Raw genomic sequence first — 17478 nt, 5'->3', positions numbered from 1 at the left:
ACAGACAGTATTTTTCATTAAATACAGTCGTTTGAACTGGCCTAATGCTTATGCAGTGAGACGCTGATAAGAGAGCAAGGCATAGTCAAGACGCAACCGCCAACGAACTGTACCTCTGGGGAACGTTTACTCCGATCGCGTATGTCGTTTTCTAAGCAAGGATGCGCTAGATGGATGTCTTTTAAGTACCTTGGAGTAACTTATGAAAAGGACATTAAGACACATTATTCAATAAAAGTGGAGTGGACCTCATCTTTGATGGACACACATTACACAGAGGAAATGGTCTGTGTTAATCTCAAGCACTTTTCATCAAAACAAGGCGATTTTTCCACGTATTCCAGTACTTCAATTTCTAAAAGCTAAATTCAAGCACTTTAAGGTGTGTACCCTATAAACAGTGTAGAAAGCACTGTAGGGGTAAAATCAAGTGATTGAGAGATTATGATGTCTGACAGGACATTTCATTTATGATCACATGGGCAGAAAACAATGTTGCAAATTTCAAAATATCGAGTTATGCCACAATATGTTTAGTCATTTTTTTTTTGTTCTGTAACATAAAAATACTATTGTATTACCACGTAACACTTTCACTGTACCATGGTACTGCTGCAGTGCTTTTTGTTTAATTAAAAGGGAGTGATCTTATGAAGATATACATATGAGACTAACCTTGAGAAATGCCTATGAGCTCCTTGAACGAGTGCAGGCATTGATGATGACAATAAACAGGTGTTCTAGAATGTTCTTGTGTTCCAAACTGTACAGTTCTATTTCACATGATAATTATTTAGGTTGGCTTTTAAACGGGCCGCACCTTGTGGTCTCTTATAAGCAACTCTTTCCCCCAGAGCTTGGCAGTGCCTCGGTCGGGTTTAAAAAGATCATTAGTTAGTGACAAAAGTATTTTCTTGGCTTTGGGGTGATACATGGCCCTATAAGCAATGTGTGAGATCACATATGGTGACACAGTATATGAGACACATCCAATGTACTTTGTACTGAATTTTTGCACACATAGTGTGAGAGTCACGAAGGCTTAGACTCATTAAGAGGGCAAGAGAGAGAGAAAGGTGGAGGTAAAAACCCTTTGTCAGAGTCCAGCATAACATTCTCTGCTGCCCTTTGCCCTTTTTCCTCGCTCTGGGGCAGAATGAGAGCCATAAAGATGGTGAAGATGGTGATGACTTACAAGGAGTGGCAGCTCGGGAATTCAGAGGACATGCACAAAGTTTACCACAAAGTTGCTATTGTAAAGGAAAGCCATTAAGTGAAGCATGAAGTGATTTTTAAAGTGTGTGTGTGACCCTTTAAAGGGATGGCTCCACCATACAAATGAAAATGATGTCTCCATTTACTTACTCATGTTGTCCCAAACCCATATGAGATGTGAGCCTCCGATACCATTCACTTTCTTTGTGTCTTTTTCCATACAAAGCAAGTGAATTGTGAATCTCATTTTCTGACCATGCAAGATAGAAAAAAACGTCATGGGCTGGGAATAACATGAGGGTGATGTCAGAATTTTCATTTTTTGGTGAACTGCCCCTTTAAATGATGCATGAAAATGAGCACATGTTTTCTAACAGTTGTTTGGAGTATTTAAAATTGTAAAAGTGGTTTCTTCACCTCTAAAAGGTATCTACAGATCTTGTGGTGCGTTTTGCAAGTGTGTTTCTTCACAAGTTGAATTTATTCAAATATTCCGGCTCTATTGTGTTTAAAACTTCCTCTTTATTAATGTTACAGTAGTTAAATGCCTGTGGAGGGAAATTTGAGGAAAGCCCTGCTAGTGTCATTATCTAAACATGGAAAATGTGAGGTTTTGGCTCCTATATGAAGTACATTGTAAGACAAAAACATTATACACACGCATACATGCATGCAGGGAAAATGTGCAAAAGTGAGTGATATTTGTATAGGTTAAGGGTCTTTCACATGACTCCCGTCACCACTGCAGAATACATTGAAGTCTATGAAGTGACTTTTCACCAAAGTGTTTTTGCTTCACCAACAATGTCTTTGAGAGTACTAAGCAACAAGCAATATTTAAAAACTGTCTAAATTTGTGAAGATATTGAATGTCTCAATTTAATTAAAAGAAATATTACATTATTGTTTACGAATATCAGAGACCCCAGTTATTGAACTAATTTAAATTCACCAAGAAAACACTTCGACCTAAACATAAACGAGTCCTTTTATTACGTTCTGCTATCAAAGCAACTGCAAGCTTTTTCTCGCTTCCAAAAACATGTTTTCAATGTTTATTGTGCACACCGCCTGCTTTTTTACGTGGCAAACTCGTAAAATCGCCCCCTGTGACACTTTCTGCAATTCTTGTCATGTGGAGGGCAATGCGGTGCTTGATGCTGGGTTCAGCCTCCAGAACCAAATTAAAACTGACACGACAAGTCGTCTGTCTGAGGCAGACGCAAAATCTAATGACAATTACCTCAGCATCAGTCTCCCTTGATGCGTTTGATTATGCACAGATGAGCACCCAGTTTAAGGCGATGCGGACCAGGAGTAAGGTTTGAATTGTCGATTGAGTTCTGTTCAGTTCATTTTTTACGTGTTTTTGTTTTTTGTAATATTGTGTTGTTAATATGTTGTGTTTTATATGCATAATCTGCATATAAAATGTACTTAAGATTATATATTTTTTTGTGTTTGAACAGAGACCATATGATGATGTATGGTTTATGACAAAATAACACCAATGAGGAGACCGTTGATAAAATTAAATGCACACACATTCTCACTTTTCACACAACAGATACAGCTATCCATTGCCACATTGTTTGGTCTCCTATGTGTGCAAACACACATAAACAATCATACTAGCTCATTCTTGTTCTCACAAACATTCATCAACATTCAACTAAAAGACAAACAAACACGATATTAGGATGTCAAACACTGATTTCTGTGGCTGATGTGTTGAAGACAGAGAAAACCCCACAGGTGCTGTGGAGACATTAAGGGCTCGTTTAAAAATGAAAATTTGAACAAAAATAAAAGCCATTAAATGTCTTGCCTTTTGAAATATGAAAATTAAAATGACTGGTAATAATAGATTGATGGAATTTATACGACCCTTTCAATTTTTATAAAAAAAAAATGTAATTAGTTTTTTGCATAGCTGAATTTCAAACATTACAAGTAAACACACTACTTGGATGGACGGAAAACATGGACAAGTTCTTAAAAAGGAAAAATACTGATGATGGTTGGCCTATGTGGGATAGTGGTGTGCCGTAGAATTTGTTTTAGTCGTAAAAAGTGTGCCTTGGCAGAAAAAGTTGGGAAACTTGGTTATATAACTGATCTGAAAAACATGGGAATTCAGATAGAAAAGATGGCTGTTTGAAGATCAAGCCACCATCATGTTGTTCTTTGGAAACAGATGAGCATGCTTGCTATTTTAATTCAGTCCTTTTTTTTCTCTTTTTACTTCATGCATTGTATTTTATTGCTTTGTGTCTCATCTCCACCCATTTCATTCCTCACAACAATGTGAGTCTTGACTTGGCTCTGAGAACAGATCAGTAAATGTGAAAAGGGCTGCTCCCAAGTCATTAACTGAAAAATGAACCAACCTTTTTTTCTTTTTTTTTTTTTTAATAGTTTTGATATGCCATTTTAATAACTTGATGCACGAGGACAAGTGGATACAATTGTATGAATTCTGTCTGTATAAATCATCCTACTCACTCGTAGACCATGTGAGGTTAGTTATTGATCTTGTGAAGTCTGCTGACTTCATGTCTTTTCTTCTTCCCGACCTCAGTTAGGCTTTACATGCAGTTTGCACTCTTCAAAAGTGAAATGCACATATATGCCCTTTAAGTCAGGTTGCTTCATTTTAGTAGGCTTTTTTCCACCTAGCATAACAATTTCAGATCCTGATTTTTGGCCGATGCTGAATAACGGTTTAATGGACTTTTATTTAGCATTATATTTACTCTAAATTTCACATAAAATTTCATTTAAAAATGAAAAATAGCCTCGGGAGATACAATATATTGATCTTACCAAAGCCAACATACTGTTATTCTACAAACTTGTGTTAGGGGTTTTCCAAAAACTCTAAACTTACACCAAAATTATGCATTGTAAGTCTAAGTGCACCAAACTCCGCACAGACCTTCAGACTTTCTGACTTGTGTGCTATAATTTTTCAAACTGATCAGACTTAAGGTTTTCCAATAGATGACAGTCAAATATCCTAAACACCACATAGACATCCATTGAATGAATGTTCAGAGTTCGCCAGCAGTTTAAACTCCAACTGTCAAGCTGTCTACCAATCTATCAACCACCTAGCAGTGCCTTAGTAACCACCCAGAACACTGTAACAACTACCTAGCAACCATCTAGCAATGCCTTAGCAATCAGGCCAACATCAAAGTTTGTCTTAAGACAGTGTTTCCCAACCTTTTTTCTGCCACGGCACACTTTTTACGACAAAAAAAATTATATGGCACAACACTATCCCACATAGGCTAAACATCGTCAATATTTTTCCTTTTCAAGAACTTATCCATGTTTTCTGTCCATCCTAGTAGTGCGGTTACTTGTAATGTTTGAAATTCAGCTATGCAAAAACAACAAGTCACATACAGTGCTTGCGTTAGACTTTCTAATCGTCCGTCATTTTGACGGACAGGGTTGTAAAAATTCCGTCATAATCTTATTACCCGTCATTTTAATTTTCATATTTTAATGAGAAGACATTTAATAGCTTTTATTTTCATTCACATTTTTAATCATGAATTTACAGGACGAGCATATAGCAGATTATGCATTTATTAATTTTTAAGAGAACAGATGAATAACAGAGACACCACACGAAGCAGATGAATGCCCCCCTGCAGTGACAGCGGAGGCCGCTAATACACAACATGTGAACAATGCAATATTACAAAAAACAAATACGATGAACTGAACAAAACTCGGTCGACAACTCAAATCTGCCTCGTGGTCCGCATCGACTTAAAATCGCCTGTGCATAATCAAACGCATCAAGGGAGACTGATGCTGAGGTAATTGTCATTAGATTTTGCGTCTGCCTCAGACAGACGACTTGTCGTGTCAGTTTTAATTTGGTTCTGGAGGCTGAACCCAGCATCAAGCACCGCATTGCCCTCCACATGACAAGAATTGCAGAAAGTGTCACAGGGGGCGATTTTACGAGTTTGCCATGTAAAAAAGCAGGAGGTGTGCACAATAAACATTGAAAACATGTTTTTGGAAGCGAGAAAAAGCTTGCAGTTGCTTTGATAGCAGAAAGTAATAAAAGGACTCGTTTATGTTTAGGTCGAAGTGTTTTCTTGGTGAATTTAAATTAGTTCAATAACTGGGGTCTCTGATATTCGTAAACAATAATGTAATATTTAATTAAAAGAAATTGAGACATTCAATGTCTTCACAAATTTAGACAGTTTTTAAATATTGCTTGTTGCTTAGTACTCTCAAAGACATTGTTGGTGAAGCAAAAATGTGTGTGAAAAACACTTTGGTGTAAAGTCACTTCATAGACTTCAATGTATTCTGCAGCGCTGACGCGAGTCATGTGAAATATGGTGTGTATAAATATCACTCACTTTTGTACATTAATCATTGCTCTTCACAATCACAAAAGTGACAAATTATGGTTTAAAAATTGTGAATTTCTCTGAAAGGTGAGGAGTTTGGATCCCTGAAATTGTTTTTTTTTTTCATGCATTTATTTATTTTGTGGAATTTTGAATTTTCCATGGCACACCTGACAATCTTTCTTTGCACACTAGTGTGCTGCGGCACAGTGGTTGGGAAACACTGTCTTAAGATAGATCTTTTTTTTTTTTTTTTTTTTTTGTTATTAAATAGTTTTTAAATATGTAAATCAGGATTCAAATTACATTTTGATCCCTCTGTGTGCTCTCACTATTTATTTAGTTTGTTTCCTAAACTTTGCTCTGTGTCCTTGTCTCGTACTAGATGGTGTTCCTCACGGCTCCATTCTAGAACCTCTTGTTTACTGTACACAGTAAACGCCTTCATTTTTAATGGCTGAGTAACCTTGGCTGGGTGTCTATTTTCATAACTGTCCTCCTTAGCATCTGTTTGTGCTTTACTGAATAGACTTAGGTTACCTATTACTGCATTCTTTTATCTCCTGAAATCACATCTGCGGGTAACTGTACTGTACTTGAAGTGGCGGTAGGCTAGATTAAGTGGCAGTACAAGTGCTTATTTAAAACAAGCATTATTTCTTTTCATCAGAATTCCAGGCTGTGATCTTTCCAATGCCTTTCATTATACTTCATTCTGGTGATGCATAAACCATGATTAGTTATTAAACTGAGCTATTGTTCATGGATATCATTATAGCAGATTTGTACATTTCTTCCTCTCCCCATGTTTTCCAGGAACTCGCAGATGTGCCACACTTACACGCACTGGTACTGGAAAGAGATCATTTCCTTCCACAGCACACATGAATGCTGAAAACGTTTCCATTATTGCCACTCCCATAATTCTTACATTTTCTTTCTGGTATAAAATTGTAGCTGAGGCATACTAATTATAATATGTTTATTTCAGTTTTCAAATTTTTGGAGTGTCATGGCGATCAAGACTTTACTTTTGCTGAATATATGTCTTCATATGTACTTTGTCAGGATTATGAGAGAGAAAACACGCCCAAGATCAAATATCACAAAGAGTGTTGTAGGGTTAATTGTTAACTGAAATGTTGCACCACCAATACAGCGTTCATATCAAGCCTGAAATCTATATTGTCATTGAGGCAACTGAAAGTAAGTACTGCACAAAAAAACCTCTGAGGTCTATTATCTGGAAATGTAAAATATATTTTCAGTATTTGACATTAAATGAAACTGTAGGACATGCTTTTAGGAAATAGGTAAAGTTAAAAATAAGTGGACAAAAATATAGCCACGTTTTGAACGTTGCATATTTTGTAGCAGTTTATCTAGTCTAAATCAGATATACAGCTGACGTTTGCTATGGAACATGCAGAACTGTTGTTTCTGAAACCGCTTAAGCATAATTACTTTATGACCAAATCTTTATGCACAAATGAGATCCACAAGGACTCCCACTACTAAACACTACAGCTAAAACCTGAACCTTTTTTCTCATTATGTGGTTAATTATCCACATTAACAATACATTACATATTGTTTCTAGGGTCTTGAGGTGCAAATTCCAGAGTGTAAGGGTTAACCTTGCCAGTAGGTGGGTAGATTAAATATATATTGTTGAAGTCATAAAAACATTTTTTTAACCACTCTACAGATTTAATATTAGCAAACCATGTTAGTTTAAGTCGTTTAGGACATCTACTTTATGCATGACACATCATTTTTGGATACAATAGTTTACAACAATTGGTGAATTGTTTCACATTTAATGGACTATATCACAATTCCAGTGGGTCAGAAGTTTATATACACTAAGTTAACTGCCTTTAAGCAGCTTGGAAAATTCCAGACAATGATGTCAAGCCTTTAGCCGATTAGCTTCTGATCGGAAGTGTACTGAATTGGAGGTGTACCTGTGGATGTATTTTAGATCAAACGACTATTCGACAATGGAAAATTGTTAAATGTTTTATTGTCGACATTGTCGATAATGCCGACTAATCGTTTCAGCCCTAATATCCACAGTAAAACAATTCCCATATCAAATTAACCTGAAGGCTGCTTGGCCAGGAAGATGCCACTGCTCCAAAACCACCATAAAAAAACAGACTACAGTTGGCAAGTGCACATGGTACAAAGATCTTTTTGGAGAAAGTTCCTCTGGTCTAATGTTACTGTTTGGCCATAATGACCATCGTTATGTTTGGAGGAAAAAGGGTGAGGCTTGCAAGCCAAAGAACACCATCCCAACAGTGAAGCATGGGGTGAGAGCATCATGTTGTGGGGGTGCTCTGCTGCAGGAGGGTCTGGTGCACTTTGCAAAATAGATGGCTTCATAAGGTCCGTCCGAGAGAGACAGAATCTGCATATACACTACCGCTCAAAACTTTTTTTTAAACTTGATGTTTCTTATGATCTTAAAAATCTTTTGGTCTAATGGCGTATGCTTAAATGTATGAAATTAGTTTTGTAGACAAAAATATAATTGTGCCACCATATTAATTTATTTCATTATAAAGAGAGATAAAATAAATTTTTAAAATGTATGATTTGGACCAAATAATAAAGAAAAGCAGCCAATAAGTGCACAACATAGATGGGAACTCCTTAAATACTGTTTAAAAAGCATCCCAGTGTGATGCCTCAAGAAGTTGGTTGAGAAAATGTCAAGAGTGCATTTCTACAAATTCTAGGCAAAGGGTGACTACTTTGAAGATGCTAAAATAGAACACCGTTTTGATTTATTTTGGATTTTGTTTAGTCACAACATAATTCCCATATTTCTATTATTCCATAGTTTTGATGACTTTGCTATTATTGTAAAATGTGAAGAAAAAAAATTATAATAAGAATAAGTGTTTCAAAACTTTTGAACAGGTGTGTGTGTGTGTGTGTGTGTGTGTGTGTGTGTGTGTGTGTGTGTGTGTGTGTGTGTGTGTGTGTGTGTGTGTGTGTGTGTGTGTGTGTGTGTGTGTGTGTGTGTGTGTTTATATATATATAAAATGTACAGTACTGTGCAAAACTCTTCAGTACATAAGATGATTTAAAAAAAAAACATTTGTCTTAAAATGGTTATTTAAATTTTCAGCTTTATTGTTTCAATAGGAAATATGAATTTTAGACTCCTAAATATTTATATTACAGATTGAATAGAATAACAGGGAGACCTGCAATAGATGGCATGTCCCCACAGAGCCCCCCACTGAACAATGGGTCAGTCTGGGATTACACAAAGAGACAGAAGTAATTGATACAGCCAAAATAGATAGAAGAACTGTGGTGTATTCTCAAAGAAGCTTGAAACATCCTATCTGCCAACAACCAAGAAAAACTGTACCCAGGTGTACCTAGGAGAATTGGTGCTGTTTTGAAGGCAAAAGTGTTCACACTAAATATTGATTTAGCTTTTTTATGTTTGCTGGACTTTGTTTGACATTAATTGATAAATGAAAAGTATTTATAGCATAATTTTTTTGAAGACATCCTCACAATGCAACATTTTCCCCAAGTGTCTAAAATTTTTGCTGTGTGTGTGTGTGAGGTGTGTGTATATATATATATATATATATATATATATATATATATATATATGCAGCTTCTCTTACGTGTTTGCACTCTCTCTCGTAAACACTGCAAATCCAAAAATCACATGTGTTATGTGTAAAGAAGACGCTGGATAAAGGAAAAAAATCAAAGAATGTCGAACTGTCAACAAAGTTGCTCAACACAACAAAGCTAGAACAGTCAATCAATACTAAGGCTGCATTGCCCACTAGGGCTGGGTGATATTAAAGAAATAAGTTCAGGATATTTCTATAGCAAATATAGTGCTATCTGATTACATTGTCTCCCACTCCCTGGCTGAGGGATCAGTGAATATTATTGCTTTTATTGTTTTTGTTTTAAAAATGTAATTAATTTATTGAAACATGAAAAACTCAAACCAAAGATATTTCTGAATTCAAATTGCACTTCAACTGAAACAAAAAGCAATTAAAATAACTGAAGTGGTCAAAAAAATCATATATTACAACCCTTCCATTTGCCGTCAACTAAAACAGGTGAAAAATGTATTATACAAATTAAGATCTAAAGGCATTTAGAAATGTAAACATGATAATGATGATGATGATGATAATATTAATAATGGAAATTTACACAGATAAGCCAGAACATTATGACCACCTGCCTAATATGCTGTTGGTCCTCCGCGTGCCACCAAAACAGTGCCGATCCGCCGAGGTATGGACTCTACAAGACCCCTGAAGGTGTCCTGTGGTATCTGGCATCAAGACATTAGCAAAAGATACTTCAAGTCCTTTAAGTTGTTAGGTGGAGCCGCCAGGGATCAGACTTGTTGGTCCAGCACATCCTACAAATGCTCAGTCGGATTGTGATCTGGGGAATTTGGAGGACAGGGCAACACTTATGATCTCTTCATCATTTTCCTCAAACCATTCCCAAAAAATTTGTGCAGTGTGACCGGGCGCATTATCCTGTTGAACAAGGCCACTGCCATCAGGGAATACCATTGCCATGAAGGGGTGTACCTGTTCTGTAACAATGTTTAGATGGGTGGCATGTGCCAAATTGATGTCCACACGAATGGCAGGAGTCCGGGTTTCCCAGCAGAACATTGCCCAGATCATCACATTCCCTCCACCAGCATGTCATCTTCCCACACTGCATACTCATGCCATCACTTCCTCAGGTAAACGGCACACACATACATGGCCGTCCATGTGATGTAAAAGAAAACATGACTCTTTGGACCAAGCGACCTTCTTCCACTGCTCCAAGGTCCAGTTCCGACGCTCGCACGGCTCGACGGTGAACAGGAGCCATCATGGGCACTCTGACCGGTATGCTACTATGCTGCCCCATACGCAGCAGGGTGCAATGCACTGTGTGTTGATGCATTCCTCCCATAACCATCATTAAAATTTTCTGTGACTTGTGCCACAGTAAAACTTCTGTCGGTTTGGACCAGACGGGATAGGCTTCGCTGCCCTCATGCATTCATGAGCCTGGGTGCCCAACACCATGCCACATTTTGCGCTTGCACACTGTCAGTAGGTACTCACCACTGCTGACTGGGAGCACCCTATAATCCTTGACTTTTCAGAGATGCTCTGACCCAGTCATCTGGCCATAACCATTTGGCCCTTGTCAAAGTTGCTCAGGTCTTTACTCCTGCTCATTTCTCCTGCATTCAACTCGTTGACTACGCGAACTGATTGTTCACTTGCCATCTAATCTACCCAGACCTTGACATGTGGTCTTGTTAGGAGATGATCAGCATTATTTGCTTCACCTGTGTGTGGTCATAATGTTTTGGCTCATCAGTGTAAGTAAATTTTAGGTTCTAAAGGTGAGTTTGTTTAGGTTGTATACACATGTAAAGGCTATAAAGTGAACCTGTAGTGTAGCATTCAAAATGCATGTTAAGATCGAACTGCTCCATGGAAATTAAGCAAACTAAACTTCAGTTTGATCAAGATTAGAAAGAATGGCATATGTATACAAACACAAAACTACTTGTATCGGTACTCTGTATCAGCCAATACTTGGTAATTGTATTGATCTTCAAACATTGGTATTGGTGCAGCTCTAGTTCTCTTTATTCAAGCAGAGATTGTGGATAAAGTCTGGATTGGATCTTAGCAGGGAGAAGGCAATATTACAAATGAGCCTTTCTTTGAAATGGACGCTCTTCATACTAAACCAGTGTTTTTTGTTTTTTAAATGTTGTTAACCGCATTTTTAAGCAAATATATAAAATACTGTATGTTATGGTCCATTTCGAAATCAGATTTGTTTGCAAGTAACATTTTCTTTTTTTGTAGTTTTTAAGGATAGATGTGTAAACGTTACCCTTTCTCTACACAAGCCTATCACCACACGGCGGTCTAGATCTTGTGTAAAATTCGATTGGCCTGTTTCATAAGTATTGCCATGTTTCTTTTGTGAAGGGTAGTAGCCAATAAATGAGAGGATTTGCGGTGAAGTCATGCCGATGTTGGATTCATATCCAGATTTCACATCCTGCTGACGTTGACACTACCTTTGAGAGCTGGGACGCAGTCCTTCCTGTTCTCTGCACTAGCAATTGTCTTCCACACTCTCTCTCAACCATCCAAATGTAAATTGGTAACTTCTGTCTCCGTAAGCAAAAGAGTTGGGCTGGAAATTCTGCAATTAGCCTGTTTATTACTGAATATAGACCGTAGAGAAATTTGATTAAACATTTTGCCCTCAATATCTCAAGCTTTTTGGATGTTGACCTTAATTTTTTGCCTTTTATTATTGAAATTTATAGTCTAGCAATATTTATGCTGGACCTTGTCAAAATGTGCAATGCAGTATGTGAATTTTATTTCAAGATGACTTCCAAAAAGATAGTATTTGGCATTTTTTGTGGTGTTCACAAGATTACATTATCACACTCATTGTTCTGAATTAATTTCGTATTTCAGCATCTTAAAGGTATTTTTGCAGCATCATCACATTGGTTACTGTCAAAACATTTTTCTAATTTTTCCATTGTTTCCTGTGATCTTTTAAACTTTTATGCAAATAAATGACCAAACTTGGCTGTGGAATGAGGGGTTGCTTTCGGGCCAGTGTCGCCGCAGGAATTTTCTTTTTATTTTTCCTGTTTGTCAGCGAGAGTGGATATGATGTCAGTTCAGCTGTAGTAAATAGAACTGCGCTTCATCAGAACCATTTCTCATGTTAAAGGGCATATTTACTCCACCCTCAGGATCCAATAGTCATGCCACGCAAGAGTGAGACAGAGATGGGTTTTATTTAGCTAAAGGTTTCCTTTGACAGGAAAACTACATTTCATTTTGGATTGTGAGTGTACCCATTTGTGAATTTGTGTTTGTGTTGTAGAGTGATGTGGGCAAGATCGATAAGTGTTCTGCATCTTATTTAGGCTGGCAGGAAGTGCAAACACGTATAATTTCCTTTTGCATAATGACTGTTTAAGTGGGTTCATGGATCATTTAATGTTAAAGTATTGACTGATTTTAAAGTGTTATGTCCTTAAATACTCACTAGTGTGCACCTCTTTCAGGTTACGACTTCGCAGCTGTGCTCGAATGGTTTGCGGAACGCGTGGACCGCATCATTCTTCTCTTTGACGCACACAAGTTGGACATCTCAGATGAGTTCTCTGAGGTGATCCGCGCCCTGAAGAACCATGAGGACAAGATGCGGGTGGTGCTCAACAAAGCTGACCAGATCGGCACTCAGCAGCTCATGAGGGTGTATGGTGCCCTCATGTGGTCTCTTGGTAAAATTGTCAACACTCCAGAGGTGATCCGAGTGTATATCGGCTCTTTCTGGGCTCAGCCACTGCTGGTTCCTGATAACAGGAAACTGTTTGAGGCAGAGGAGCAAGACCTTTTCCGTGACATCCAAGGACTTCCACGTAATGCAGCACTTCGCAAGTTAAATGACCTAATCAAACGTGCCCGTCTAGCAAAAGTAAGAAAATAGTTGAGAAAAAGTGTAGAAAAAGGTTTTAAAGTTAGTAATGGTATAGGAGCTGTCTTCTTGATGAACACTTTATTTTCATTCTTTTTAGTTTTTACCAGCATATCTCCCAGTTTTTTTGGAATTGCTGCATAGAAATTTGTTTGAGTGTATATGCCGCCCTCATGTGGTCACTTTCTAAAATTGTCATCATTCCAGACGTGATCCAATTTGTTTTATTTTTTTATTTATTTATTTTTTTTTAAAGCTCTGTCTGTACTTAGTCACTTCTATTGGGAGTCAATGCAAGTCAGTCTTATACATTTTTTAATGATAAAATTTTAAAAAAGGGTTAACTAAGAAATTATAGTTACTTTAGATTTTCATTACCACTGTTATATAAAAACATTTTTACAAAAAGAGCTTTAAAAGGTTTTTAGACTGTTTGAAGGAGATTACATATTTAATTATGGTTTTATAGAAGCCATGATACATTTTTTGCAAAGGTGTACACACATTTTCCAGTTGTACAAATACTTCAGATTTTTCCATAATCCCTTGACATTGATTTATGTAATATTTGATCATTTCAGGTTCATGCCTACATCATCAGTGCTTTGAAAAAAGAAATGCCAAACATGTTTGGGAAAGAGAATAAGAAAAAGGAGCTCATTGCCAACCTGGGTGAAATCTACACAAAGATTGAAAAAGAGCATCAGATCTCCCCTGGTGATTTCCCCAAACTCAGTAAAATGCAGGTACTTGGAAATGTGTTTGCTGCAAACTGCAAAAAAAGAAAAGTTTTTAATAGCCCAATGTTTTCAGAGAAATCAAAAATGGATGTTTTGTAACTTCAATAATAAAATGATTCAGTTATTCAGAAATTAAATTTAGTTTTGACTCAAACAATATTTCACAGCATCACAAAGACCTTGGGGGTACAAAATATTATGAAAAGATTAGTTCACCCAAAAATGTATGTTTAGTAATTGTTTACACACTTTTGTTATAACCTTACATGACTTTTACTTTTTTTAACATAACGGGAGAAATTGTGAAAAAAGTTTGTGCTCAGTGATGTCATACAATGTCATTTTATGGTGAACACCTCTTCAAGCGTCAAAAAGGCACAAAAGTATAATTCAGGCGTCTTAATAAATGATTGAGACTGATTGTTATGAAAGCATACGATAAGGTTTAGTGAGAAACAACACAAAATCTAATATATTATTTAGTGAAATTCTTCAATGACCATTTATCTCCAGTGCGCGGCGTTCATGATAGAGCACGAGAGCAAGAGTTCACTCGAAAACTTGTTTTATTTATCTAAAAACATGTCCTCCACAGTAATGGCAACAACAGAACACAGCTGCACACAAAAACAAAGAACAAAACTTACTAAACATGTCTGAAGAGTTTGTAGTCAGAAGGCTGGGCATAGAAATGCATCAATTCATATTTAGTAAGTTCTGTTTCTTGTTTTGTGTGCAACTGTGTTGTGTTTTGCCATTGTATGACATTACTGAGCACAACATTTTTTCACAATTTCTCTCTTTGTGTTAAGAAAAGGAAAGAAAGTCATATAGGGATAAAACAACACAGGGGTGAGTAAACCATGACTGAATTTTCATTTTTGAAAATTATTATTTTCAATTTTAGTAAAATCTTCTGAGTACTTAACTCTCCCTGACATGCATGCTAACTGTTGTCTTCATTAGGAAATTCTTGCTGGTCAGGACTTCACAAAGTTCCAAGCACTAAAGCCCAAGCTGCTGGAATCAGTGGAGGACATGCTGGCCAACGACATCGCCAAACTTATGACCCTTGTAAGGCAGGAAGAAGCTGCCATGCCCAGCCAGTCTGTCCATGGTGGTGCTTTTGAGGGCACCATGAATGGACCTTTCGGGCATGGTTATGGAGAGGGAGCTGGTGAAGGCATTGATGAGCTGGAGTGGATTGTGGCAAGAGACAAACCAACTTACGATGAGATCTTCTACACCCTGTCACCTGTCAATGGGAAGGTTTCAGGAGCCATGGCCAAGAAGGAGATGGTCAAATCTAAGCTGCCCAACACTGTTCTAGGAAAAATCTGGAAGCTTGCTGACGTGGATAAGGATGGGTTCCTGGATGACGAGGAGTTTGCCCTGGCTAACCACCTCATCAAGGTTAAGCTGGAGGGTCACGAATTACCTGCTGAGCTTCCTGATCACCTTGTGCCTCCTTCTAAACGAGGACAGTAACACATTTGGGAAAATAAATGTTATTATTTAGCCAAACTGAGCAGAAGTTATGAAAATGGGTGAAAAAGGGGTCTATAAATATAAATATATATGCAAAGAATTTATGAAATAAACAAGCAGTTTGTGTTGGATGTGAAAAGGAGCCAAACAGCTTTTAACTTATACATCATTACAGTTATTTTGTGGTTTTCATTATTATTTTCACATTATCTTCTTTGCTCTTGTTAAACCAGTAGTTTGCAATCTAATCAAAACATAGAATATTAAGAAATCAGATAACACTGTCACTGTGTTTCTCAAATTCTAGATGTAGCCTTATTCCATTAAAGCATGTAGGATGATATGCTGGCAGGGAGGTCCATTATGACCAAACAATTCTGAAGGCTGTAATAGAAAGCTCTTAGTAGTCACATAGACTATTGAAAGTTAGTGAAATTTGTCATTTATTTTTATTTTTTTTTTTATCTTTTACACAGTTGTTTTCTGTACTTTTGTTACTTCAGGTGTTCTCACATTAAAGTCATGTTTGGAGAAAAGTTTCTGCTTCATGCTTAAACTATCATTAATTTTCCAAATGGTCCATGTCGTTTATATTGTTGATCACTTCTCACAGTATCAGAGTCTTTCCTCACATTTTTCTTCTCTGTTTAGATTTGCCTGACTTAATTGATCTTTGTCCGAGCACTAATGTTTGTAGATTTCATAAATAAATGAACCGTATCCTCATGAGGTGTGCTGTTGAGTCTGGTATATATTAAAAAAGCAACAACCCTTGAGCTGCTTTCCCTCCATGGCTCTTCTCTGCTCTTCGCCATATTTTCTTCTGGATTCTGGAAAAAAAATGTCAACTTCAAGGTTGTTGTCCATGATTTGTCCAACTTGCGGATATTCATTGGACTTGCTAATTGATCTTGTACATTTTTATTCAAATACAAATTAAACTCCAAGACAACAATTTTGCCTTTGTATTTTTTGTTCATTTGATGTTGCATTGTCTGTCATAGTGGTTCAAAATAATTTTGTGAACATTGTAAGTGACAAGAAATCCAACAGACAGACTGAGGTCCAAGTGAATGATTTGTGTGTCAGTGATGTAAATAGCACGCTCACATTGGTCATTATTTTTGCCTGTTCTTATAATGGTCTATCTGCCTCAGCCTACTACAATATGAAAAGCTTATATACTCTCCATAAATACTGTTCATATGTATTTTTTGTCTACCGGTAGTCTACAATAAAGAAAAAAAGTTGCCAAATGCCCCAGTAATTAATTCCCTTGTGTTTTATTTGCAACATATTATATTTGCTTAATTTTCTAATCTTGGCACAAGGTATACATATTAAACAATTAAATATAAGATCTATTTATTTACACTTACTGAGCACTTTATAAGGATCACATATACACCTACTTATTTAAATGATATTCTAATCAGACAATTTTGTGGCAGCAATGCATAAAATCATGCAGATATGGGTCAGGAGCTTCAGTTAATGTTAAGAAATCAGTTAATGTAACCATCAAAATGGGGGGAAAATTGAGCGTGGCATGATTTGATTGTTTGTGACAGACGGGATGGTTTGAGTATTTCTGTAACTGCTGATCTCCTGGGATTTTAGGCACAACAGTCTCTAGAATTTACTCAGAATGGGCCCAAAAAAGAAATCCAGTGAGTGGCAGTTCTGCAGACTGAAATGCCTTGTTGATTAGAAAGGTCAACGGAGAAAGGCCAGAATGGTTCGAGCTGACAAAGTCTACAGTAACTCAGATAACCACACTGTACAATTGTAGTGAGCAGAATATCATCTCAGAATGCACAACATGTCAAACATTGAGGCGGATGGGCTACAGCAGCAGAAGACCATGTAGGGCACTTTATTAGGACCATAGTGTTGCTAATAAAGTTCCCACTGAGAGTATACTGATAATTTATTATAGGAAATTTATTAAATGTATGTGTTTGACATAAAAGTTTGACAAAGTATTTTTATATGATTGGAAAACATAATTAAAAAAATAATAATAGTAAAAAATGCCCCTGAAATTCAAATCAAAAGTACAACCCCAATTGTGAAAAAGTTCTTACAGTATGAAAAAT

The 17478-nt window shown here is 36.8% G+C and overlaps 1 protein-coding gene across 1 annotated transcript in view; it reads left to right on the top strand.

Annotated features, from left to right (window-relative positions):
* Positions 1–16637, top strand: part of LOC127636868 (EH domain-containing protein 1-like) — a 30188-nt gene extending 13551 nt beyond the window's left edge. Inside the window, exons 3-5 of the mRNA XM_052117652.1 lie at positions 12739–13151; positions 13733–13897; positions 14858–16637. Of these exons, the coding sequence (XP_051973612.1) occupies positions 12739–13151; positions 13733–13897; positions 14858–15379 (1100 nt within the window). The 3' untranslated portion in view covers positions 15380–16637. The remainder of the gene's footprint in view (positions 1–12738; positions 13152–13732; positions 13898–14857) is intronic.
* Positions 16638–17478: the final 841 nt, after the last annotated feature.

This window comes from Xyrauchen texanus, chromosome 44, assembly GCF_025860055.1.
Source record: "Xyrauchen texanus isolate HMW12.3.18 chromosome 44, RBS_HiC_50CHRs, whole genome shotgun sequence".
Lineage (NCBI taxonomy): Eukaryota > Metazoa > Chordata > Actinopteri > Cypriniformes > Catostomidae > Xyrauchen > Xyrauchen texanus.
This window is presented reverse-complemented; position numbering and strand designations above follow the sequence as displayed.